Here is a 23402-nt window from a genome sequence, read left to right on the forward strand (position 1 = left end):
CTGGAGATGGGCATGTTGCCCACCCCCCCCTTTCAGAATTCCTGGGAGTTCTGGAGGATGTTCTGGATGAAACGCCTCTCGGATCCTTGTCCTGGGCGCCTCCCGGGGCAGCCCCCGCCTGGGATGCGGTGGTGAGCAGGGAAGCTGACTGCGGTCCCTCTCCGGAGGGCTGGAGCGGGGCCTCACACACAGGCTCGGTGAGTGGGCTATCTGATAGGAAGTCCTACAGACGGCGGAGAGGGGGCGTGTCCGCGTGGCCCTGCTCCCTGTGGTCTGCGTCCCAGGTCTGCTGCCCGCTGCTGAGGGGCCCCTAGCAAGCTTCCGGTCTTGACTTCTGCAGGTCCCCCAGTGCTCACGTGAGGGTTTCAGGGGCGTCGTGGGATAAACAGGGTGAGGTGCACAGGAGGGTCAGACCCCGAGGTCATGGGTTTGTAGAACCCGTTATTTCCCAGGGAAACTGCTGGGTGAGTTCTCTTCCACAGCACGACACAGAGAACACTAAACACCAGTGGAAGGGCAGGACAGCAAGAGAGAAAACTCTTTACAAATATCTCTTGAAACCCAGTGGGGCACCACAGACCAGCGTCTCTTTGCAGGCCCCCGGAAGATGGCCAGGTCCAGTGAGCCCTGCCCTGGGCCCCTCAGTGCAAAAGCAGCGTCATTTACTTCTGTGACAAGCAGAAAAAGCTCTGATGTTGGTATCCTGCCAGATGCTGGCAGTTTGAGTCAGAGGCTGTGCTTAATTATTTAAAAAAAAAAAAAAAAGCTGCTCATGGCATCCGAAGAAAACTGATTGCCTCTGAAAATTCATGGAGAGTGTCAGCTTTGTCCACAGGCATGGAGAATACTATTAAAATTGAAAGTGCTGAAAAAAATTAGGCAAAAAAAGACAATCAAGCAGCTGTACTGACTGCAGGGTCCAGGGATTGCCGTGGTGGGGGTGGGGGTGGGGGTGAGGGAGAGTGACATTGACTTTTACCATTTCCTGTCTTGGCTCTCTCCACCCGCTTTGTTCATCCCTGTTTCTGGGTGGCCAGAACTCTCAATGCCCTCTGATCAGTACGAGCTACAGCTTCTGAACAACGTCTGGGACCCGCAGGGAGCCCCGGGCCGGCCTGTGGCGGTCTTGGCCCAGGATACGTCGACGGTCACCGCCGTGCAGCTGGGGCAGAGTAGCCTGGTCCTCGGCCACAAGAGTATCCTTTTCCTGGATGGCGCGTCCACACCTGTGTGTCCTGCACACACGTGCTGTTTGGAAGTCAGGTCACTTTTCTCCCTGAAACCTTGGCGAGGCTAAAAATAGCCCTGTTTTCCCTCAAGGTCTGAAAATCAAAAAGGACCAAAATAGCACCGTGTCTGAGCAGAATGGCTCACCTCTGTGCAGGACTCCTTGGAGAGGATCCGAGGTGGGAGCAGTGGCTGGGGCTGAGCCCCCCTCCCCGCCTCTGGAACTTTCTCTGGTCTCATCCTAGGGACCTGGCCTAGGCCGTTCCCATACCAGCATGTGGGCTGTCACGTGTCCCGGACTGGTTCGCGTGGCCCAGGCGGTCTCCAGGGTCCCTGTAGAGGCCCCCTTTTGAGTGGAGGAAGTGCCCTGTGGCCGCCGATCCTGGAAAAGACCTGTGTTCTGCAGGCCTCGGGCAGGGGCCCTTCCATCCTTGCTTCTGCCTGCATGATGTTGACAATGACGGAGCCACAGGAACCAGACTGAAGCCTGCCAGCCTGTTCATTGCTCCTTAATTCAAAATCCAGGCATTCGCATGCAGGGAGCTTCCCGGTTACCCAACAGCACAATCTACGTGGTGGAGCCTGGGTACCTAGGTGAGTGTGTGCGTCCTGGGTTATCTGGGATTACAGGAGGTAAAGAGTCAGATGAAAGCAACAGCTCCCCAGAAAATGGCCTCACTTTGGCCAGATCTGCTGGCTGGGAGGCCTGGGACATCAGCTCCCACCCTGACCCCCAGTCCTTCCCCCATCTGTGTACAGGACAAGCGGGGGGAGGGTGGGCCAAATTCCAGCAGGTAGCCAGCTCTTCAGGGAGAGAAGCAGGACAGAGTAGAGTGGGGAGGGCTCTGCCTCCTGGCTTTATACCTGGGCTCCATGGCTGCAGACGCTGGCGAGATGGTCTTGGAGGGAAAGAGGGGAAGGCTGGAGGCCTAGAGAGGAGGGGAGGAATTCCCAGCCACAGAGGACCCAGAGGAGCATAGCCAGGGCCGGCTGCCCAGGGGCAGTGCTCAGAGTGTAGACCTACTGTGGATTCAGGGTGCAGACCTACTGTGCACCCAGAGTGCAGACCTACTGTGGACTCACGGTGCAGACTCACTGTGGGTCAGAGCTGGGCCCACCATGGATAAGGTCAAGTTTGAATGGGCCCTGGAGCCACCAGGAGTGAATGTTCAGGTTTGATCCAGGGGCATCTGAGGTCCCCTTGGGTTCTGAGGGCTCAGGGCTGCTGTGGGCATTAGATCTGCCATTCATGGGCGCTGGTCCCTCCCCGGGAGGCGTGCAGCAGAGCGGCTGTGGCCCCGGTGCTCACGGGGCCTGGTTTGCCCTCTTCCGGAGCCGCAGGCCCCTGTGACCCCAGTGCTGAGACTGTGCACCTGCCTCTTCTGCAGGGTTCACGGTCCACCCTGGTGGCAGGTGGGTGCTCGAGACTGGCCGTCTGTACGAAGTCACCGTCGAAGTGCTTGACAAGTCTGGCAACAGGGTGTACCTGTCGGATGTGAGTCCCCTTCCAGCCTGGTTGGGGGTACAGGGGTACTTCTCCTGGAGCAGGTGCCTGAAGAGCTGCCTCAAATCACAGGGCCCCCTAGCAGGCGGGCTGAGTTGGGGGGCTTCTTATGGTGCTGCTGGATCCCTGGGAAACCCTGTCATGGGGAACCTCGGGCATCTCAGGGCCCCATGAGCCCTACCCTGCACCCTAAGGCCACACTCCCATCAGGGTTGGAGCAGGGAGAGGAAGCCGCAGGCAGCAGGGTTACAGAGGCGGTGATGGTGGCGGGGGTGGCGTCTACCATCTGCCCTCCCAGGATCCTGAGAATATCTTGGCAGAAGCCACCGCCTTCCTTGTGTTTCTAGACTCGCTCCATCACTGTCTTGGGGGGAAGTTAGCTCTAAGGGATTCCATTGTTGTTCTTTGTATTTGGTGGTTTCCTTATTGGGGCCACGGGGTTTGAGAGCCAACTGTGACTTCGCGCTCCTGAGCACCAGCTCATCGGGTCATGCACGAAGGGGCTGAGGCTTGGGGCTCAGAGCTCAGTCCTGGGTTTTGTGCGGCTCATCAGTCTGGCCTGACTGCTCTTTGGAGACCATGTGGCTTCTTTCCAGCGTCCTGACTTCCCCGAGTTGTCCCGGAATCTCCTCTCACCATCCTGTGTTGCTTTCCAGAACATCCGCATCGAAACTGTGCTCCCTGCGGAGTTCTTTGAGGTGCTGGCTTCTTCCCAGAATGGGTCGTACCATCATGTCAGGGCGACAAAGAGGGGCCAGACGGTCATCAAGGCAGCCCTCACCTCTGTGGTGGACCAGGCAAGTTGGCACCTCCCTGGGCCACCCCTGGGCCCTCTGCAGGCAGAAATGTCAGCCCAGGGTGGACCTCAGCTGGAGGAGTCGGGGCCCCAGGAGCTCAGTGCTGTCACGGGTGCCGTGGGGGTCCCTCCTCCTCCAGGCTCCCCGTGGCACCAGCCGTGGGGGCTTTGGCTTTTGCCTGTCCCCTGTCCTCTGTCCCTGTTGTGGGCCAGAGCCCCCTTCCTCTGCCACTTGCTGGCTCCTGAAAAAGCAAGCCCTCACCCCTGGGACTGGATTTAGAAACCCTTGTTGGGGCCTGTGTGTCCAGCTGTGCACTGACTGGGACCCATGAGTGTTTCTTTGACTGTTTTTGGTCCTTCAGAGTTTTTAAATTCCCCCCACCAGTTGGTTTCAGTGGGAGCAGATTCTACTGATTGGAAGCTTGGTGTAGGGATTCTCATCTCCCCAATACACCTCTCCTGGGCCTAGTGGAGGCTGCTGTGGCCTGGGGACCAGGCAGAGATTCCTACTGAAGTGGCCAGGTCTCCTTTGGGGGCTCTGGGAGAGTGGCTTTCATGTCCCATGCCTCGGTTTCCCCATCTGCAAAGGGGGGATAGCCACGACCATCCTGGCAGGAGTGCCACGAGGATGCAGTCAAGCAGTGCTGACTCGAGTGGCTGTTGCAGAGCCACCGAAAGCCGTCTCCATGGAGACAAAGAAGGCTGCAGGGTACCCGGCGTCTTCCTTCCCACTCCCCCACAGTCTGAGGGGAGGGGCGGGGGTCTGGTTGTCATGCTGGTGTGTGGCTCCCTCGCCCCCTTGCAGGATGGAGGGGTCCACACATTACGGGTGCCTGTGTGGAACCAGCAGGAGGTGGAAATCCACAGCCCCATCACCCTTCATCCGAGCATCTTGACGTTTCCATGGCAACCAAAGGCAGGCGCCTATCAGTACACGATAAAGGTAACTAGGAGACCCCATCTGGGTGACTTTCTCTGGGTGTTTCCATGTGTTGGGGCTTTAACTCCATTCTGTTTCTGTTAAATTACCTTCTGTTGGTTGAAAGAATTTGAAATCAGAGTCTTTATGCTTTCTATCACAGTAGGGTATTTTGGTAATTAGAGAAAAACCTTGAAAAGTGGGAAAGAAAACATGATGAAGAAAGTCCTGAACGTGGATTTAACTTTCACGTGTGGTTTCTATTTTTCGTAAAAATAATTGCTTTCTGGAAGCAGTGTAAATATCTTTAGAGAAAACCTTGGACCCGGCGGGGAGATGTCTGAACTCCGTCGCACGTCCGGTGCTCTTGGTCTCTGAAGTTCTCGTGTGGCCCAAGCGTCAGTGGCAGGGCCCAGGGCCCTTTGGGGCTGGGTTCATGGGGGCCGCCTTCCATCCACCCCACTGTCTCCCGGCAGTGAGGACAGGTGTGTCCTGCATGTGTTCTGGGACCCACTGTCCCTTCCCTCAGCTGTGTCGCCTTCCCGGCCCCTCCAGGGTTCAGGGGTGGTGGCCCCTGACGCGGAGGCTGCCGGGCTGTCCTTGACTTCATGGTAGATGACGGGGTGGGCAGGGTCTATGCAGGAGGGGCAGGGACATCACGAGCCTGTGGCTGGGGTCTCCCCCCTGCAGCCTGAGCTCGGGAGGTGCCCCTGGGTCCTGGGGCCACTCTCGGGAGTGTGCATACACGCGTGTGTCAGTCAGAGATCCGTGGAATACGAGGACCAGAAAGAGACAGGGCAGGGAGAGCGAGGAGTGGGGGCGGTGCCAGCCGGACATCGGCTGATGCCTCGTGTCTCCATGTGGGGACGCGACGCCAACACGTGTGAGTGCAGGTGTGCGAGGGAGAGGGATAGAGGGGCAGGGCAGGTGGGCTGACCCGATGATGCCGTCCTCCCCCAGGCCCACGGTGGCAGCGGGAACTTCAGCTGGTCCTCCTCAAGCTCTGTGGTGGCCACAGTCACTGTCAAGGGCGTGATGACCACAGGCAGCGACACGGGGGTCAGTGTGATCCAGGCACACGACGTGCAGAACCCGCTGCATTTCGGCGAGATGAAGGTGAGGCCTGGGTCGGGGCGGTCGCAGGGCAGCTCGGGGAGTGATCCGAGCCGCCGTCTTAACCAGCCTCAGGCTTAATTCAGAAACACCCTTTAGTCATCAGTCTTGACCTTGGCTGGGATTCTGGTGAGGGGAGTCAGGGGTCAGGTCCAGCCTGGCTCCTGAGCTCATGGACAGACCCAGGAGACAGGCATCCCATCCCATATTGGGCAGGGGTGGGACCGCTGGGATTCCAGAGGGAGGTCAGAGGATTCAGAAACACGAGATACTTGAGTCAGTCTAGAAGACCCTCCAACCCGAAAGATAGGACTCTGGGTCAGAAAGGCCGCTGGGTGCTGGCTTGTAGATTCATAGGGAGAGGAAGCCCCCAGACCCCAAGAGACTGGCCCGCTACTTTCCTCTGATTCCTGTTCAGATCCAAGTCAGGAGTCCCCCCGACCGGGACGCTATACCTGGCATCCATCCCAAGTGACGTCCCAAGCAACGGCTGAAGATGGGAGTGACCCCCTGGACAGCCCCGCCTGGTGGCTTCCTGACCCCAGCTCTTTCCTGACCATCCGACCCTGACCTCAGCTGCTTTTATCACTCCATTTAGGGCCAAAACGGAAGCTCCATACATAGCGTGTCCAGCCCCAACCTTCTACACTATGTGGGACGTTAACGCACAGGTCGTCCTCGTCTTTTTATTTCGACCCACACGCACCTACCTAAAGATCCATGTAACTCTCATGTGTGTGCTAAGTCATTTCTGTCACGTCGACTCTGTGCGACCCCATGGACTGCAGCCCGCCAGACTCCTCTGTCCGTGAGAACACTGGATACTGCCGTGGGTTGCCAGGCCCTCCTCCAGGGGGTTTTCCCGACCCAGGGGTCAAACCTGAGTCTCTTGTGTCTCCTGCATGGGCAGGTGGGTTCTTTACCACCAGCGCCTCCTGGGAAGCCCTAACTCTCATGTAAGGAGGGTTGTAGCCGAGACAGCTTAGCTGCAGCATCGCTTCCAGGTATTTGGATGATCTGTGCTCCGCCCCGCCCCCCACGGAGCCCAGAGCCCGCTCACAGCTCCGCCATGTGTGCTGGTCAGAACCTGGCTTCCGGGGCTGCCTGCCTGGCCCAGACTCACCCTGCTGCAGCCAGGCGGGCTCTCAACCCCCACAGCAGGTTCCTTATTGGGCAGAGGCACTGGTGACCTTGTTGACAAGGAGGCTGGGAGGATGGGGTGAGCTCGCCCAGCTCTTGGAACGGAGCTTGGCGTGTGGGCAGTTTTGTTTGGTGTTGATGCTGGTGACGCCTCTCACCCTGTGCTCCCCTCTTCTTTACCTCCCTCCGACGCCTCTCACCCTGTGCTCCCCTCTTCTTCACCTCCCTCCGACGCCTCTCACCCTGTGCTCCCCTCTTCTTCACCTCCCTCCGACGCCTCTCACCCTGTGCTCCCCTCTTCTTCACCTCCCTCTCACGCACCGAGCTGCACACGCCTCAGGGCCTTTGCACAGACCCTCTCTTCAGCCAGACTACGTCTGACCGTCTCTGACACGCTCCCAGGTCAAGCTCATACGTCGCCTTCCCAGGGAAGCCTTCTCCGCATCTCTTCCCTGAACGTCTCTCTGCCCCCTGCACAAAGCGTCGTGTCCACCAAGCTCAGGCTTCTCACCAGCGGGTCCTGAGTGCCCACATGCAGGAATCAGGAGAGCTGAGCAGCGGCTCTTCCTCCTCTGTGTAGCCGGCTGACCACACCCCCCAACCCTGTCCTGCAGGTGTACGTGATCGAGCCCAGTGGCATGGAGTTCGCCCCATGCCCAGTGGAGGCCCGCGTGGGCCAGAGCCTGGAGCTGCCCCTCAGGATCCACGGCCTCATGCCGGGCGGTGCCAACGATGTGGTCACCCTGAGCGACTGCTCCCACTTCGACTTGGTGGTGGAGGTGGAGAACCAGGGCGTGTTCCAGCCGCTCCCAGGTAACGAATGCAGCGCTGTGAGCGGCCGCCGACTGGCGGGGTCACCACCGATGACCTGGGTTCTCAGCGTGGGTTGCCCAGATTCCTAAATCGGGAACTGAGCCAGCGGAGGGGTTGAGAAGTGGTGTTTGTCCCCTGTCCACCCCCAGCTATGGTCTGCCCTGCACCTTTCTGCTGTGCGGCCCACGTGTCGCTCGGCTTTCTGAGCCTCAGTCTCCACGTCTGTAAAATGGGCGTCATCCTAAGGAGACTCGCGTGTCGTGGTACCTGTCGCAGTACCTGGAATGTGGCAGCTGCCTGGAATACACTGTCCACAGCGGTTCTGATGAGTGACAGAATCGCAGCACCTTGGAGACGCCACGGTCTGCCCCTCCAGGGCCGCTGGAGCCAGGCCCCCCGCAGCGCTGGGTGGTGAAATGGGTGGTGATGGTGGTGGCCCTCAGTCATAGTGTCAGCCCTGCCGGGTGAGGTGCGTGCACTTGGCGTGCATGACCCCACCAGACTCAGAGCCTCTGTGGAAGGAGGGGCTGTGGTCAGGCCACGTGTTGGACAAAGAGACCGAGCCGTGTCACTGCCCAGGGTCCCCCGAGGGCCCAAAGCCTGGTCCTCAGGGTGGAATGCAAGGCTGGGTGTGTCAGCACTCACCCAGAGCCTTAGTGCCCCGGAAACGGGGCCTCCCCGGGGGAGTCAGTCCCCGGAGTCCCCTGGGGTTGCAGGTGATGCTAACCAAGGACTGATGGTGAGTACACCCCGGGCAGGGTGAGAGGGGTGGGGAGCAGCGTTCATGGGCACGCCTGTGGGCCGTGTGCACACACAGTGGTCTGAGGTTGCGGAACCTGTCAAACCCTGCATCACTGGGGCTTTGGGGTACGTGGACCTCAAAGTGACCAGAACTGGGGGCCACCTCTGGTTTCTGAGCAGAGGAGTGACCGCTGGACCCTGGCAGGGTTTAGGAAGCTTGACAGTCAGAGGTGTTTGTAGGCTTGCCTGTGGGGCCACCGTGGTTGTGGTCATCCACAGAGCTGTTTGAAGGCGAAGCTGCTCCCAGGAACATCCCGGGACATCACCGTGTTCACATACTTCCCCGTAGCTGCAGTTGCATCTTCTCAGACTGTCCAGGGGAAACCAGGCCTTATGGGTCCTGTGTCTTCAGAGAAGCCACTGTTTAGTGGGGAGGCAGACATCAGCACGGCCTTCCCAGGTGGTTCAGCAGGACAAGATCTAGTTGCCAAAGCAGGAGACGCAGGAGGCCTGGGTTTCATCCCTGAGTCAGGAAGATCCCCTGGAGGGGGAAATGGCAACCCCCTCCAGTGTTCTTGCCTGGAGAACCCTGTGGACAGAGGAGCCTGGCGGGCTATAGTCCACGGGGTCACAAACAGCTGGATGACTGAGCGGCTGAACACCGACGACAAAACATCAGCACAGAAGAAAGAGGCCGTCCTCCCGCTGGCCCGAGAGGGGCCCGCTGCCCCGTCCTGCCCCACGCGTCCCGGAGGGGCATGCATGGGCTGCAGCCGCGAGCTCCGCAGTCGGAGGAGAAAGGACAGGTTGGGGTCCCTGGTCCTGGTCCCGGCGCTGCCTTTGTCGGAACCGCCGACGGGCTCTACTCCAGATCTGTGCACCTCCCCGTGTGAGCGTGCACCTCAGGGGAAGAAAGAACCCAAAGCAGTACTGACCTGTAGTTACTGCACGCGTGCGAAGCGTTCAGGAGGAAGTGCCCCTTGAGGCTCACTTCTAGAGGCACGAGGTGTGGGACGGACTGTTGGGTGGGTAGACAGGAGCAGAGACGAATGTTCGCTGTGGCCTCTAAGGGGCAGGGTGTGCAGCTTCATTGCGTCCTTCTTTCTAAGTGTTTGGGGAAAAAACTGTAAAATACCATTCAAACAGGTGGGAAATACCATGGATTGGCGGGGATGTCACGTAGCCGCTGGTGGCAGCGTGAGTCAACACAGCCATTTGGGGAAGGACAGTTGGCAAAAGTGATGAAGCTGAGCATAGACACTCCCAGGCAGTAAGGACCAGAAAAGAAATCCCACTGTCTGTGGCATGCCAATGGAAATGCTGAAACGCATCCCCAGAGAAATGCCATGCGTGCTCATGGCAGCTCAGGGCGCCCTAATGGCCAACGGCACGTTAGAAGGGTTAAACGCAGCAGCAGGCGGGATGTTCTGGAATGCAGTGTCTCAGCAGTCTAACGGTAACATGATACACCACGTTAGCAAAATAGAGGAAGAAAACCGCGTCGCTATCTCAACGGAGGCAGAGAGATCAGTGGACACATCTCAAAACCTTTTTCTGATAAAGTCAGCCTACAAACTGGAAATAGAAGGAAACTGCGTGAACTTAAAAAAGCCCTATATGAACACCCATAACTGACATCATACTCCGTGGTAAATGGCTGAAAACCTTTACCCTGAGATCTGGAAGATGAGGCCACCTGCTGTGACCGCGTCAACGCAATAGCGGAAGTCCTAGCCAAGCTATTAGGCAAGAAAAGCAAATAAAACGTACCCAAACTGGGAAGGAACATGTAAGCTTATCCGTTTGCAAATGAGCCAGTCTCATATGTGAAAACCCTAAAGATTCCACCAAAAAACACCTCTCAGGAGTGAAATGAATGTGGAGAAATAGTATTCGTGTGGAACCCGGAAGATGCAGTGTAGCCAGCGAGATGCTGAAAAAGAACAAACTGGGAGACCTCATTCTTCCCTCTTTCAGGACCTGTTTCAGGCTGCTGTTGATCAGTCGCTGAGTCGTGTCCGACCCTTTGTGACCCCGTGGACGGTAGCCTGCCAGGCTCCTTTTTCTATGGGATTTCCCAGGCAAGAACCCTGGAGTGGGTTGTCGTTTCCTTCTCCAGGGGATCTTCCTGACCCAGGGGTCAAACCCGCATCTCCTGCTTGGCAGGTGGATTCTTTACCACTGAGCCACCTGGGAAAGTCCTTATTATAGTAACTGAATCTGAGTGGCGGTTGCACAGACTTGGAGACTGGTGAAATAGAACAGAGAGCCCAAAAATACTCTGATGCCGCCAGTACTGAGCAGGAGAGAGCCAGTTACCAAGGACTTCTGCCCAGCAGTTCCCTTTGTTTGAGTTCCAAGGCCAGCAGCACTTGGCTCTGCTCTTAGAAGTGGTTAGGTTTTCCTCTGAGGAGGGGCACGGGGAGGTGCAGGTCCTGCTGGTACTGATCCCAGTCCTAGAAACAGGGCATGTTCAGTCTGCGGGGAAAAATGGTGAGCTGTATGCTTACAACACTCGTATGCTTTTTGGTATGAGAATTATACTTGAAAATGGTAAGTTAAAAAAATTGGATTTGTATCAAGCGCAGTGTGAAAGAGGGCGTCAGCCCATCGAGTCTCCCCTGACAGAGGCATGGGCTCACTGACCTCTGCTGCCCCCATTGCAGGCAGGCTGCGCCCGGGACCTGACCACTGCAGCGGCGTCACGGTGAGGGCGGAGGCCCAGGGCTACACGGCGCTGCTCGTCAGCTACAAGCACGGCCACGTGCAGCTGAGCGCCCGCGTCACCATCGCCGCCTACCTGCCCCTCAAGGTGAGCCCCAGGCCCCGCCCTCCTCTCCCCCCCGCCGGCGCGAATTACCCATCCGCTCTGGCAAATGTGTGTTAAATCAGAGCAGCTCCAGAGGCGCTTCTCAGTCAGGATTCAGGAGCCTGCAGCAGAGCAGGGCCTGCCTGAGGGCGGATGGGGAGCGCTGACATCCACGCGGATGAAGTGACCCCACAGGGATCCAGACGGAGGGGCTCCTGGCCCACTCTGGAGTCAGCCTGCAGGGTCTCCACAGGGCCCCGTGGTGGGGACAGTGGCCCTGGGGATGGTATGGATGCTGGGGCCTGGGGGCTCTGGGTCCAGTCTGGACGTGCCCCTCACCGGATGGCAGGTGAACGTCAGTGTCTGGGTTCCCTGTGCACACACGAGCAGAAGGCGTGAAGGGTGTTCCCGCTCAGAGCACGCTGCCTTTGTTGTGACATTGACTCCCGAGTCTGAATCCAGGTCCCACAGCAACTCTGCGACTTTGGTTTAATTTCTTAGGGCCTCAGTTTCCTTGCCTGTAAAATGGGGTTAATACAGCACCTGCCTTGCAGGGTTGTAGTGAGGAGGAGGATCTGAGCAAAACCAGATGGGCTGCGCGCCGTGCCCAGGAGGTGGCAGATGCTCAGTAGGGTTAGTAGTTAACGTGGGAGCGAGAAGGGCCCGGCCCTCCCTCTAACGTGGGGTTGTGCAGCCTCACACGGAGACCCGAGCAGGGTGGGTCTGTGCCTCTGGGCCTGTTGGTCTGGGGTGTGTTTCCCTCTCCCCCTGGCCCACCAGAAGCAAGCTCAGGGACATTAGAAACCGGCGTCTCTGAACCCCTAGCCCTGGGCCCAGTGTCTGGTGCAGGGCAGACCACAGCCCAGGGCTGTTCTGGATCTCTTGTGGAGCCGTGATCGGCAGATAATGCTGCGGGGTTTCATTGGTGCTGCACAGAGACTGCAGACGGGTCTGTACTGTGAAACGAGCGCCATGACGAGTGTGCCTCGCGCCATCACCACACACAGTCACGCGGGTTTTTTGCTGGCTCCTCTTGGCCTCAGAAGGTGCCATCCTCTAGATCCTGTCCTGCACCTTGCTCCTTTTCTGGAAAACAGAGAAGGTGACCTGCAGATCTCTTCACATACACACGGGAAGGGCTTTGCTGTTTGGTCATAAAGATAGCGCCGTGCTGACAGGTGTTTGGGCTGTCCCCGTGCTTTCCCCTCTTAAAAAACAACACTGCAGTGCGTGGTTCTGAGTCTGCAGCTGATGTATTCACGGAGCCCTCTCTTCCGAGTCCATCCCGAGAAGGAATACTGCTTGGACAGCGGATAAAGAGGCCTGTGATTTTAGCAGACACGGAGATTTTAGCAGACACTGCTGACTTTCCTCCTGTTGGGGTTGTGCCATTTTCCTGTCTTCCCCAGCAGGATAGGAGAACACATTTCCCAATAATACTGTATTTGAAAGTTGCTGAGAGAGTAGATCTTAAAAGTTCTTCTCCTCACGAGGAAAAAAGCATTAGTAACTTTGTGTGGTGACAGCTGTTGACTAGACGTACCGTGCTGATCATCAACAGTCTGTGCAAACGTCGAATCCCCATCCTGCACTGATGAAGCTCACATAACGTTATCTGTCGTTGATCATATCTCAAGAAAACAGCTTCTTTTTATGAGAGAGTGTGTGTTTAGGACTTGCCTGGTGGGGAAGACTCTGTGCTCCCAACGCAGGACATCGATCCCCGGGTTCGATCCCTGGTCGGAGAGCTACATCCCATGTGCCACAGCTAAAGGCCCCACGTGCTGCAGCCAAGACCTGGCACAGCCAAAGGAAAAATAAATGAAATGCATGTGTTGCTAGAGACTCATCAGCAGTGTGTGTACTCAGACTTTTGATTTTTGCTGATGAGATGGCAGAGAAATAGTATCCAGTGTAGTTGTGATTTGCTCTTCTTAAAATATTTTACTTTTTTCTACGTGGTGTTTCATTTCTCACGTGGTTGAGATCACTCTACAGATACGAGGGGAAACAGACATGCCCTTCCTTTAATGGAGCCCGTAGGCCAGGAGGGGAGACAGACACCCAAACAGGTCTTTCCTGGCAGGGCAGGGAGCATCACGTGGGGCAAGGACCAGAGAGTGGGCCCCCGCCCGGCAGGCCTGCTCCTCCTTTAGACACGCCAGCCCCCCGCCCGGCAGGCCTGCTCCTCCTTTAGACATGCCAGCCCCCCGCCCGGCAGGCCTGCTCCTCTCGGGGACACGCCAGCCCCCTGCCCGGCAGGCCTGCTCCTCCTTTAGACACGCCAGCCCCCCGCCCAGCAGGTCTGCTCCTCCGGGGGACACGCCAGCCCCCCGCCCGGCAGATCTGCTCCTCCGGGGGACACGCCAGCCCCCCGCCTGGCAGATCTGCTCCTCCGGGGGACACGCCAGCCCCCCGCCCAGCAGGTCTGCTCCTCCCAGGGACACGCCAGTCCCCGGCCTGGCAGGCAGGCCTGCTCCTCCTGGAGACACGCCGACTCTGCTGCTTTCCCCCACAGGCTGTGGACCCCTCCTCTGTCGCCTTGGTGACCCTTGGCTCCTCGAAGGAGATGCTCTTTGAGGGTGGTCCCAGACCCTGGGTCCTGGAACCTTCCAAGTTCTTCCGCAACGTCACCTCAGAGGACGCGGACAGCATCAGTCTGGCTCTCTTTGGGCCCCCTGCCTCCCGGAATTACCAGCAACACTGGATCCTCGTGACTTGCCAGGTCTTGGGTGAACAGGTGAGAAGTCAGCCACCCCCAGGCCTACCTTGGCCAGAGGAGGGGTGGAAAGTCATGTCCCCGAGTACCCTGTTGTGCCTCACATCCTCATTTTGTCTAATCCTCAAGATAGTCCTGAGACACAGCTGCAGTGGTTATACCCATTCCACAGGCAGGCAGACTGAGGATCAGGGCAGGGGGGTGACTGAGTGAACACCAGGTGGGCCGAGCAGGGGGCGGGACCCTGACACGTGCTGGCCAGTCCTGCAAAGCTGCATGGCATCCCCAGACCCTCCTCTTGGAGCAGGCCCAGTTCTGTTCTGTTTGTAGGGGGCTCCAGGGCCCCCGCCGGAACGTCCATCCGTCTCCCATCCACATATCCCTGGACCGTTGTAAGCCGTCAGTATGGGTTATCACCACCACCCCCATTCTGCAGAACAGCCCCGTGAGTCCAGGGGCTCCCAATGGAGCGGGGACTCAGCCTGGGTGTGTGATGCATCTTCCGCCCCGCCAGGTCATTGCCCTCACGGTGGGGAACAAGCCCAGCGTCACCAACCCCTTCCCGGCACTGGAGCCCGCCGTGGTGAAGTTTGTGTGTGCGCCGCCCTCCCGGCTCACGCTGACGCCCGTCTACGCCAGCCCCCAGCTGGACCTGTCCTGCCCGCTCCTGCAGCAGAACAAGCAGGTGGTGAGTGGCCTCCAAGGGCCAGGCGACGGCTGGTGCCGCCCCTCCCTCGTCGGCACACCCGTCCTGCCCAGCGGCGCTCGTCTGGGGGTGCCGTGGGGTGCCCGGGACCTGTGCTGTGGTAGTGTCAGGAGAAAGGGAACCTCTCCAACCCCAGGCTTGGCCGCCGCTCTCATCCCCTGTGGCAAGAGCGACGTATGAAGTCCGGGCTCTGGGAAGACCCGGCCCACTGGGTCCACTGTGAGGCCGGAGCTGGGGGCCGCTCAGGGCGGCAGGCCCAGCCCCGATCTCACTCGCGTGCATCCGCCTCCTTGAGTGACGTGGGGGGACAGCGGCCTCCAGGGTTACTAAGGGCGTGAGGGAAGCTGCACACACATCGGCGCTCAGAGGGTGGCTTAGGCGTCTCACCTTGCTCCTTGCTGCCACCCTGCTGTGGCTTCCTATGTGCCCAGAGCGAGAGCTAGACTCACACCCCTGCCTCCTGAGGCCCGCAGGCCCCGGGACCGCCCGTCACCTTCCCCACCCCACCTCCGTCCCCTGTTGGACTGGGGGCGGCCCCGTGGTCTGGCTTGCTGTTCCCTGACTGGGATGGTCTCCTTCTGAGTGCCCAGGCCCGCTCCTGCCTCCCTCAGCTCTCCGCTCACACGTTACCTTCTGGGACGGCCTTACTCAACCTTCAGTTCAGTTCAGTTCAGTTGCTCAGTTGTGTCCGACTCTGCGACCCCGTGAATCGCAGCACGTGACCCCATCTAATATGTGTCCCCCGGCTTCCCTGGTGGCTCAGTGGTAAAGAATCTATCTGCCTGCAATGCAGGGGCTACAGATTCGATCCCTGGGTCGGGAAGATCCCCTGGAGAAGGAAATGGCAACCCACTCCAGTATTCTTGCCTGGAGAATCCCATGGACGGACGAACCTGGCGGGCTACCATCCATGGGGTGGCAATTACTGAGCATCTAACCAACGGTAATAAAGGGCGTCCCCAGAGTTTCCTCCTCTGGTTTGCTCCTCCTCCCCCACCCCTGCCCCCAGGCACCTGACATCCTAACGCTGTAGAATTTGCAGGAAGGCAGACCTCAGAGAGAGCCGGGGTTTGGTTCTAGACCCACCGATACAGCTTGAATGTTGTGATAAAATGAGTCACATGAACTTCTTGGTTCTCCGGTGCGTTTAAAAGTTATGTTTATAATATCCTGGAGCCTGTCTAGTGTGCAGTAGTGTTACAGCTAAGGAAAACCATGTACAGACCTTAATTTTAAACTACTTTATTGCTAAACAACGCTGACCACCAACCGAGCCTTCAGAAGTGAGTTGTGGTAGTAATTTCAAAGGCCCCTGATCACAGATGCCCTAACAGATACAGACAGAAATGATGAAAAAGCCTGAGGCACTGGGAGAATTTCCACGACGTGACCCGGAGATGCAAAGTGAGCAAACGCTGCTGGGAAACCGGCCCTGACAGGCCTGCTCTACGCAGGGCTGCCCCTGACCTGTGAAAACAGATTCCGCGAGGCTCGGCGTGTCCGAGCTGTGTCTGTGCTCATCTCCCTCTCTGTGGTTCTAGAGCGGGGCCTGGCTCGGGCTGGGGACCCCCCACCCCTCTAGGCTCGCGTCCCTGCCACCCTCTGCTCTTACTCTGCAGACTCACGTGCCTGGGGACTCCGAACCCAGGCGTGGTGGACAGGGCTGGGAGGGGTCAGGCGTGGAGAGCGGATGCCCCTCCAAAGCCCCCTCATTCTGGCTCGTGCCCCACCAGGCTGGCCAGACCATCTTAGTTTCAGAGAATAAGATAATCAGATCCCTGTGCATCCGTCCTGTCCATAACCACTGGCTGTTCACCAAGAGGGCTGTGTCTGGCCATTGGTCAGCAGTGACCTCCGGGTCAGCCCAGGGTTGCCTGTTGGTTGAAAGATGGCGACAGGCAGCGAGCACGGCTCTGCATGGGCTTTCGTGTGTCGTAGATCTCGCCTGAATCTGCCCTGAGATCCAGCCTCCGTGGACCTGCAGAGTCCGCAGCCAGGCAGACAGGGCCCCTGTGATTTGTGGTCCTGCAGGGACCTGGGGAGGATAGATCCCTGCCGTGTGTGCTGACGCAATGTCAGCCTCGCTTTATGCCCCTCCGGAGCCAGAGGCCGCCCAGGACGTGTTTGCAGAGTAAATCACTGGTGATACCAGCGCTGAAACAGGGCTGGCCTGCCACAGTGACAGACGGGGGCCGCACTCCAGCCTGACCCCGGGCTCCTGAGCTGGGCCTCGGCCAGGAGTGCCAAGCCGGGGCTTGGATGGAGCCACTGCCTGACTCCTGCACGGGGGAGAGAGGCTGCATAGCGTCCAGGGAGGCCCGCGGGCTTTACACTCAGACCAGACAGTCCACCCCAGAACCTGTGTGACCTCGGGCGAGTGACTCAGCATCTCTGAGCCGCCTCGGCCTCCCTGTCCGTGAATTTGGGGGTGGTGTTGCCGTCGCAGGACCAGGGAGCTTGCAAGCGTGCTTGACACCTGGTCCCCTCGGCACTGCCGACCCTTCGGGCCGGGTCCTCCCTTCTTGAGGGGGATGTCCTGTGCACTAGGCAGCACCCTGACCTCTACCTCCTGGATGCCAGTAGCGCCCCCTACAGTCGTGACAACCGAAAACGTTTCCAGACCTCATCGAGGTCCCTGTCGAGGAGCATGGGCTGGAACTGGAGGCCGGGTTGTGTAGGACTGTCAAGGGCACCTTGACAGCAGCAGCAGCGAGCATCCCTTAGTGGGTCACCCCCAGAAGCTCGCCAGGACCCCTGTGAGCCCCCAAGGTGCATCGTGTGTCAGGGACAGGCCTGCGCAGCCCGGGGTGCGGCCCCGAGGTAAGCTCGGCTCCTTGCAGGTTCCTGTCTCCAGCCACCGCAGCCCGCTGCTGGACCTGGCCGCCTACGACCAGCAGGGCCGCAGGTTCGACAACTTCAGCTCACTGAGCGTCCAGTGGGAGTCCAGCAGGCCGTCGCTGGCCAGCATTGAGCCTGCCCCGCCCCTGCAGCTTGTGTCTCGGGATGACGGGAGCGGCCAGAAGAAGCTGCACGGTGAGCGGCGGCCCCTGACCAGCGAGCTGGGCGCAGAGAGGGGCGGGCGGCTGTGGGCGGGGGGCCGGGACCCTGTCTGTCCAGGACTGAGGCCTGGGGAGCATCGGGACTCCCCTTTATTCCTCACACGTCTGCAAGGGAGGAACGGACTCTGGGCGGGAGGTGGGGAGCAGCTCAGGGCACACGGAGGCTGAGCTCAAGGCCTAGCTTTGCATGGACTGGGCTGGAGCCCAGACCTGGCTGCTCCAAGCCCCGAGACCCCCTGACGCTGCCGTAGGAGACCCTCGCGGCCAGGACCTGAGCTGTCCCCTCCAGCTCCTCTAAGCCACTCTAGGAAGCTTGCTCAGGGCCCCTTAACTCTCAGAGGTGAACACGGTGTGCCCGCCCCCCAATTTCAGGGTGGTGGGAGACTTCAAGCTGCACGCCCGGGTAGAGGGGAGGCCGGGGCTGCATCACAGTCGGCTTCCCTCTCGCTCTCAGGGCTGCAGGCCATTTCGGTTCACCGGGCCTCGGGCACCACGGCCATCTCTCTCACCGCCACTGGCTACCAGCAGCCGCACCTGGACGCGGCGAGAGTGAAGCAGCCGGTACCGATCGGGGCCCCCGGGGCGGGCCGTCCTCCCGCCCCCCCCCCCCCACGCTCTGCCCAGTGCTCCCGGGGTCCTGAGGCTGGCCTCCTGACGGGGGGCGCCTGCTTGCTGGCCCCCACGCCTCAGTCTCCCCTCCTGCGCTCCCTGAAATCTGGTGATGGCGGGGGTGGGGAGGGTGCATCCGAAAGGCAGAGGGGCTCGCCCATCTAGACTCTTTCCCGCCGCTGCCCGCCTCACAGCCCTTGCCGAGTGTGCCCTGGTGGTTCAGCCCCGTCCCTGTCAACCCACAGCCCCCACTGCCTGGAACACTGCCCCACTTCCCTGGGGCACATAGGGGGAGTCCAGCCCGTGGCCTGGCAGATCAGGGGGCGGCGGATTTGGCGGGACTAGGGGAGGCCTCAGACGACACAGCTCAAAGCTTGACGGGTGTTGCTGGGCTTGTGTCCCCAAGACAGCGCGGTCCCTGGTGTGATGCCAGCGCCTGGGGCTGCTCTTCCGTGGGGGGTGCCCATGGGCCTGTCTGGCCCTTGGCCGCCTGGATCTGACCGTGTGGCCTTGCCCCTTCAGCACGACCCCCTCACGCCTGTGTCGGCCTCCATTGAGCTCATGCTGGTGGAGGACGTGAGGGTCAGCCCGGAAGAGCTGACCATCTACAACCACCCAGACGTGCAGGTACGGCCGCCCCGTTCCCCGCCCCGCCACCCCCCATCGCGACCCCCGAGGACCCCTCACCTCTGACACCAGCCCGGCCCCTCCCGCAGGCGGAGCTGCACGTCCGAGAAGGCTCTGGCTACTTCTTCCTCAACACCAGCAGCGCCGACGTGGTCAGGGTGGCCTACCAGGAGGCCCAGGGCGTCGCCACGGTGAGTGTGGGCTCCGCCCGCCTGCCGCTGCAGTCAGCGGCGGGTCATGTGGGTCCCGGTGCAGGGTCTTCAGCGTCTCCCAGGGGCCACTGCAGACACCCTCGAGCTGCCTTTGCGGCCCGTATCGTGTCTCACAAGCTGCCCACGCTGTCAGCTACCTAGTGGTTTCCTTTCAGTCGGCCTTTCGGGTACAATGGAAATATCATTACGCGAGCGACACTGTGGGAACGGGAAGGACCGTTGCCTTGACGGACATGTCGGCTTTTTCTGTTTCTTCATGTTCCTTCCCTGACCTCCACCCAGCCGTGACCACGGAAGAACCGAGCCTTCCACACTCATCAGGGCCTTAATTCAAGTTTTCTCTTGCTCCATATTGCTCTGCAGGCTGGATGATGATATTTTGGCAATCATTTGTACTCAGCCATTCTCTCCTTGTGGGGCGTTTGGGTTGTGTAATTTTTTTTTTAATTGCTCTGTGGGACTTCTTTGGCAGTCCAGTGGTTAAGACCCCATGCTTCCAACGCAGGGGGCACAGGTTCAATGCTTGGTCAGGGGACTGAGACCCTGCATGCCACGTGGTGAAGCCAAAAACTACAAAAAGGAAAGGCCTTCCTATGGCTATGACAAAGAGTAAAGGCTGACCAACCCAGTGTCCTAACTGCCCGTGTATCGGCACAGCACGTTGTTATACGTTCACGAAAACTGAACTGTGTTTAAAAGGAAACCGTCAGGACGGAGTGTGTCAAAACCCTGTGTGAGTCGCGGTATCCTGGCATCGCAGCTCTGCTGTGAGCTCTGCACCACTCAGAGCCAAAGGCCTGCATTCTCCTGTGGGGGTGGTTGCCAGGCGTTGAAGGAGCTTTACAGTCATCCCAGCACCCAGCAAGGCTTGGTCCCAGACTCGGGAGAGGCCGGGCGCTTGGTGCTTGGCGTGTGGTGAGCGTTGCGGCAGGCTCACCTGCAGGCTTGCCGTCTGCACTTGCTTTGGGGCACTGCCTGTCTGTGCGAGGGAGCCCTCGCCAACGGCAAGAGCACTTAACACTCATTCTGGCTGCCATCGGACTCAGCCTTCTCAGAGACCTGGTCCCACCAGCTCCTTTCAGAAACACAGCCCGGTGCCTTGCCCACAGCTGTGCAGAACATTTGTGCCTTAGCCTGACACCTCGCTGTCTCGGCTGTAACTCCCTGCAGGTCCCTTTCTCTGACTTTCTGCATCCGATGACTGTCTTGATGCAAGGGTCACAGCATCAGTTGCTTCTGAAGTGGAACAGGTACTGAGTAAGTGAGGCAGGTGAGCAGGATGCAAGGACCACACTGGGAAGAGCCAGGCTAGCCGACACCAGACGCTTAGCGGTAGTGTTGGAGGTGATTAGGGCATGGTGGGGACTGCGGCAAACTGGAGAGCAGAGACTGGCTCAGCAATAGCTATGGCCCCTCATCAGTCTTTAGTGTTTTTAGCAGCAGCTTTATTGAGGTGTAACTGACAACCATACAGCCCACTGACTTAGAGGCACAGCTCAGTGGGTCTTAGTGTGCTTGTAGACGAATGCAACATCACCAAAGTCAGCTTCAGAGTATTTTATCACCTCAAAAAAAGCCACCATAATAGTCACCTCCCTATTCTTCCACACACATAATAATCACCTCCCTGCTCTTCCACACACATACGTGGAAGTATGCTGGATTTTCTAATTTACTGTGTCTTTGTTGGCGCACTCGGGCTTTCTCTAGTTGTGGCAGGTGGGGGCTCCTCTCCGGTTGTGGTGCGTGAGCGCCTCCTCGCAGGGGCTTCTCCCGGCTCTGGAGCACAGACGCTCGGGCATGTGGGCTCAGGGGCTTCTCCCGGCTCTGGAGCACAGGCTTTCACTGGGGCATGTGGGCTCAGGGGCTGCCCTCCTGGCTCTGGAGCACAGGCTTTCACTGGGGCATGTGGGCTCAGGGGCTGCCCTCCTGGCTCTGGAGCACAGGCTCTCGGGCATGTGGGCTCAGGGGCTGCCCTCCTGGCTCTGGAGCACAGGCTTTCACTGGGGCATGTGGGCTCAGGGGCTGCCCTCCCAGCTCTGGAGCACAGGCTCTCGGGCATGTGGGCTCAGGGGCTTCTCCCGGCTCTGGAGCACAGGCTCTCGGGCATGTGGGCTCAGGGGCTGCCCTCCTGGCTCTGGAGCACAGGCTTTCACTGGGGCATGTGGGCTCAGGGGCTGCCCTCCCGGCTCTGGAGCACAGGCTCAGTAGCTCTGCGCACAGGCTCCGTTGCCCCTCGGCCTGTGGGATCTTCCCAAGTCAGGGATGGAAGCCATGTCCCCTGTATTGGCAGATGGGTTCTTAACCACTGACACCAAGAAAGTCCTGTACATTGATTTTGTCCAATATTTTTTCTGTGTTTCTTGAAATAATCGTGTGGGGTTTTTTTTATTGTATTGATATGATGTATTACATTAATTGGCTTTCAGATGTTAAACCAGCCTTGCCTTCTGGGATAAATGCTGCTTGGTCACGATATGTAATTCTTTTTCTGTATAACTAGACGCAGTTTGCTGGCATTTAATTGAGTGTATGTTCATATTCCTGAGAGATACTGGTTTGTGGTTTTTGGTGGTGTCTTTGTCTGGTTTGGTATCAGGATGTCAGCCTCATGGAATGACTTAGAAATGTTCCCTCTTCTAAGTTTTGGAAGAGTCTGTGTAGAATTGGTAACAAGTACTCTTGAATGTCTGGTAGAATTAACCAGTGAAGCCACGTTGTCACAGGCTTTCCTCATGGGTAGTTTTTTTTTTTTTTTATAGGAATTCAATCTCTTCACCTCTTATTGGTCTGTTCAGATTGTTTCTTTTTGAGTCAGTTTTGGTAGCATGCGAGTTTCTAGGAGGATTTGTTTTTTGTTACATTGTTTTTCTGACATTTTCTTACCTTCCCAGTGGGCAACCTTGGTCTTTATTTAGCTCTCTTGTGGAGCCCCTCCATGAAGGTGAAGCATGAGGAAGCATGTCATAACATACCTGTTTTTCTCAGAGGCAGAATTGCGGATGTCAGGGCCTCTTGGGTTTATTGCCGTAAATCAGAGCAAGAAAAAGCCGTCCCTTGGTGCCTGTGGACGAGCGTGTGTTGTTAGAGGGAGTCTGGGGGCAGCTGGATGCCTGAGATCATAGGAAGCTCCCCCGAGGCATTGTTATTTCTTTCGTCCAAGAAAGGACAATCCCCTGGCCATTCCTCTTCCGTGTAAATGAGTGGTCAGCATCAGATCCTTCCCACTGAATGGGAAACCTCAAATTGTAAATGATTCCAACTGCTTGAAATATGCCTTGCTTTGCTTTATCTCTGGAGATTAAAAATAACTCCCCTGTTATCTAGAAGAGGGATGTGTCCAGTTCAGAAAGATGTGTGCAGTGCCAACAAAACTCAGGCTCCTTTTTACTCACAGTTAACCTCGCACCACACATCTTGAGTGAGCCCTGAGGGCAGCCCAGGGGCCAGGGAGAGACCTTTCCTCCAGGAACAAGCGCCTCTAAGAGTCTGTGATGGACTAGGCTACTGCTGCAGAGACTGAGCTCCCTGTCCAGGGGGGCATTCAAGCTGGCACGCTTGTCTGAAAGACTCAAGACGGGATTACAGCATCAGAGTCAAGTCTTCCCAGAACTACGAACCCCTGCTCAGTCCTGCGGTATCCTATGGTGTATGGTCCCTGTTGGCAGCAGATTTTAGGCTTGTCTGTGCCAAGAGAGGCATGATGTCCCCGTTTATAGATGGTCCCAAAGAGCTCGAGCTAGAGCTACAGCAAGGAGTCCCTTGAACTGCAAGGAGATCAAACCAGTCAGTCTTAAAGGAAATCAACCCCAAATACTCACTGGAAGGACTGAAGCTAAAGCTGAAGCTCCAATACACTGGCTACTTGATGTGAACAGCCGACTCATTGGAAAAAACCCTGATGCTGGGAAAGATTGAAGGCGGGAGGAGAAGAGGGCGACAGAGGATGAGATGGTTGGATGGCATCACCAATGAATGGCCACAACTTGGGCAAACCCCGAGAGATGGTGGGGGACAGGGACACCTGGCGTGCTGCAGTCCGTGGGGTCACTAGAGTCAGGCACAGCTTGGTGACTCTAAACAAAAGAGCTGGAGCAGTGCTCTCTCCGCGTGGTGGACGAGCCTTCGCCCACGTCTCATCTTCCGCGGCTCTTGCTGACGGGGGCTGATCCCTGCCGCAGACACGACCCTGTGACGCGTCTAGTACCGTGTGTGGGGCATGCCAGCAGCGCCCGACGAGGCAGGCCCCACCAGGATTGTGTTTGCCCGGAAGGTGTCCTGGAGGGGCCTTGGCCCCGGGGGTCTCTGCTTCCCCTGACCTCGGCCTGCGCAGACGCTCCTGCGGCTCCAGATGCAATCGGACGCTGATTCCTTTGCCTCCTCCTCCAAGGGCACGAGGGATTTTTCA

At 58.3% G+C, this 23402-nt stretch overlaps 1 protein-coding gene across 1 annotated transcript in view; it reads left to right on the forward strand.

The window, feature by feature from the left end:
• Nucleotides 1-23402, forward strand: part of NUP210 (nucleoporin 210) — a 93575-nt gene that overhangs the window by 35074 nt on the left and 35099 nt on the right. Inside the window, 14 exon segments of the mRNA XM_018038268.1 lie at nucleotides 1038-1196; nucleotides 1753-1821; nucleotides 2616-2722; nucleotides 3388-3528; nucleotides 4333-4470; nucleotides 5407-5562; nucleotides 7314-7512; nucleotides 10920-11065; nucleotides 13581-13802; nucleotides 14296-14469; nucleotides 17328-17520; nucleotides 18001-18107; nucleotides 18678-18782; nucleotides 18872-18973. Of these exon segments, the coding sequence (XP_017893757.1) occupies nucleotides 1038-1196; nucleotides 1753-1821; nucleotides 2616-2722; nucleotides 3388-3528; nucleotides 4333-4470; nucleotides 5407-5562; nucleotides 7314-7512; nucleotides 10920-11065; nucleotides 13581-13802; nucleotides 14296-14469; nucleotides 17328-17520; nucleotides 18001-18107; nucleotides 18678-18782; nucleotides 18872-18973 (2018 nt within the window).

The sequence above is a fragment of the Capra hircus genome, chromosome 22 (genome assembly GCF_001704415.2).
Source record: "Capra hircus breed San Clemente chromosome 22, ASM170441v1, whole genome shotgun sequence".
Classification (NCBI taxonomy): Eukaryota; Metazoa; Chordata; class Mammalia; order Artiodactyla; family Bovidae; genus Capra; species Capra hircus.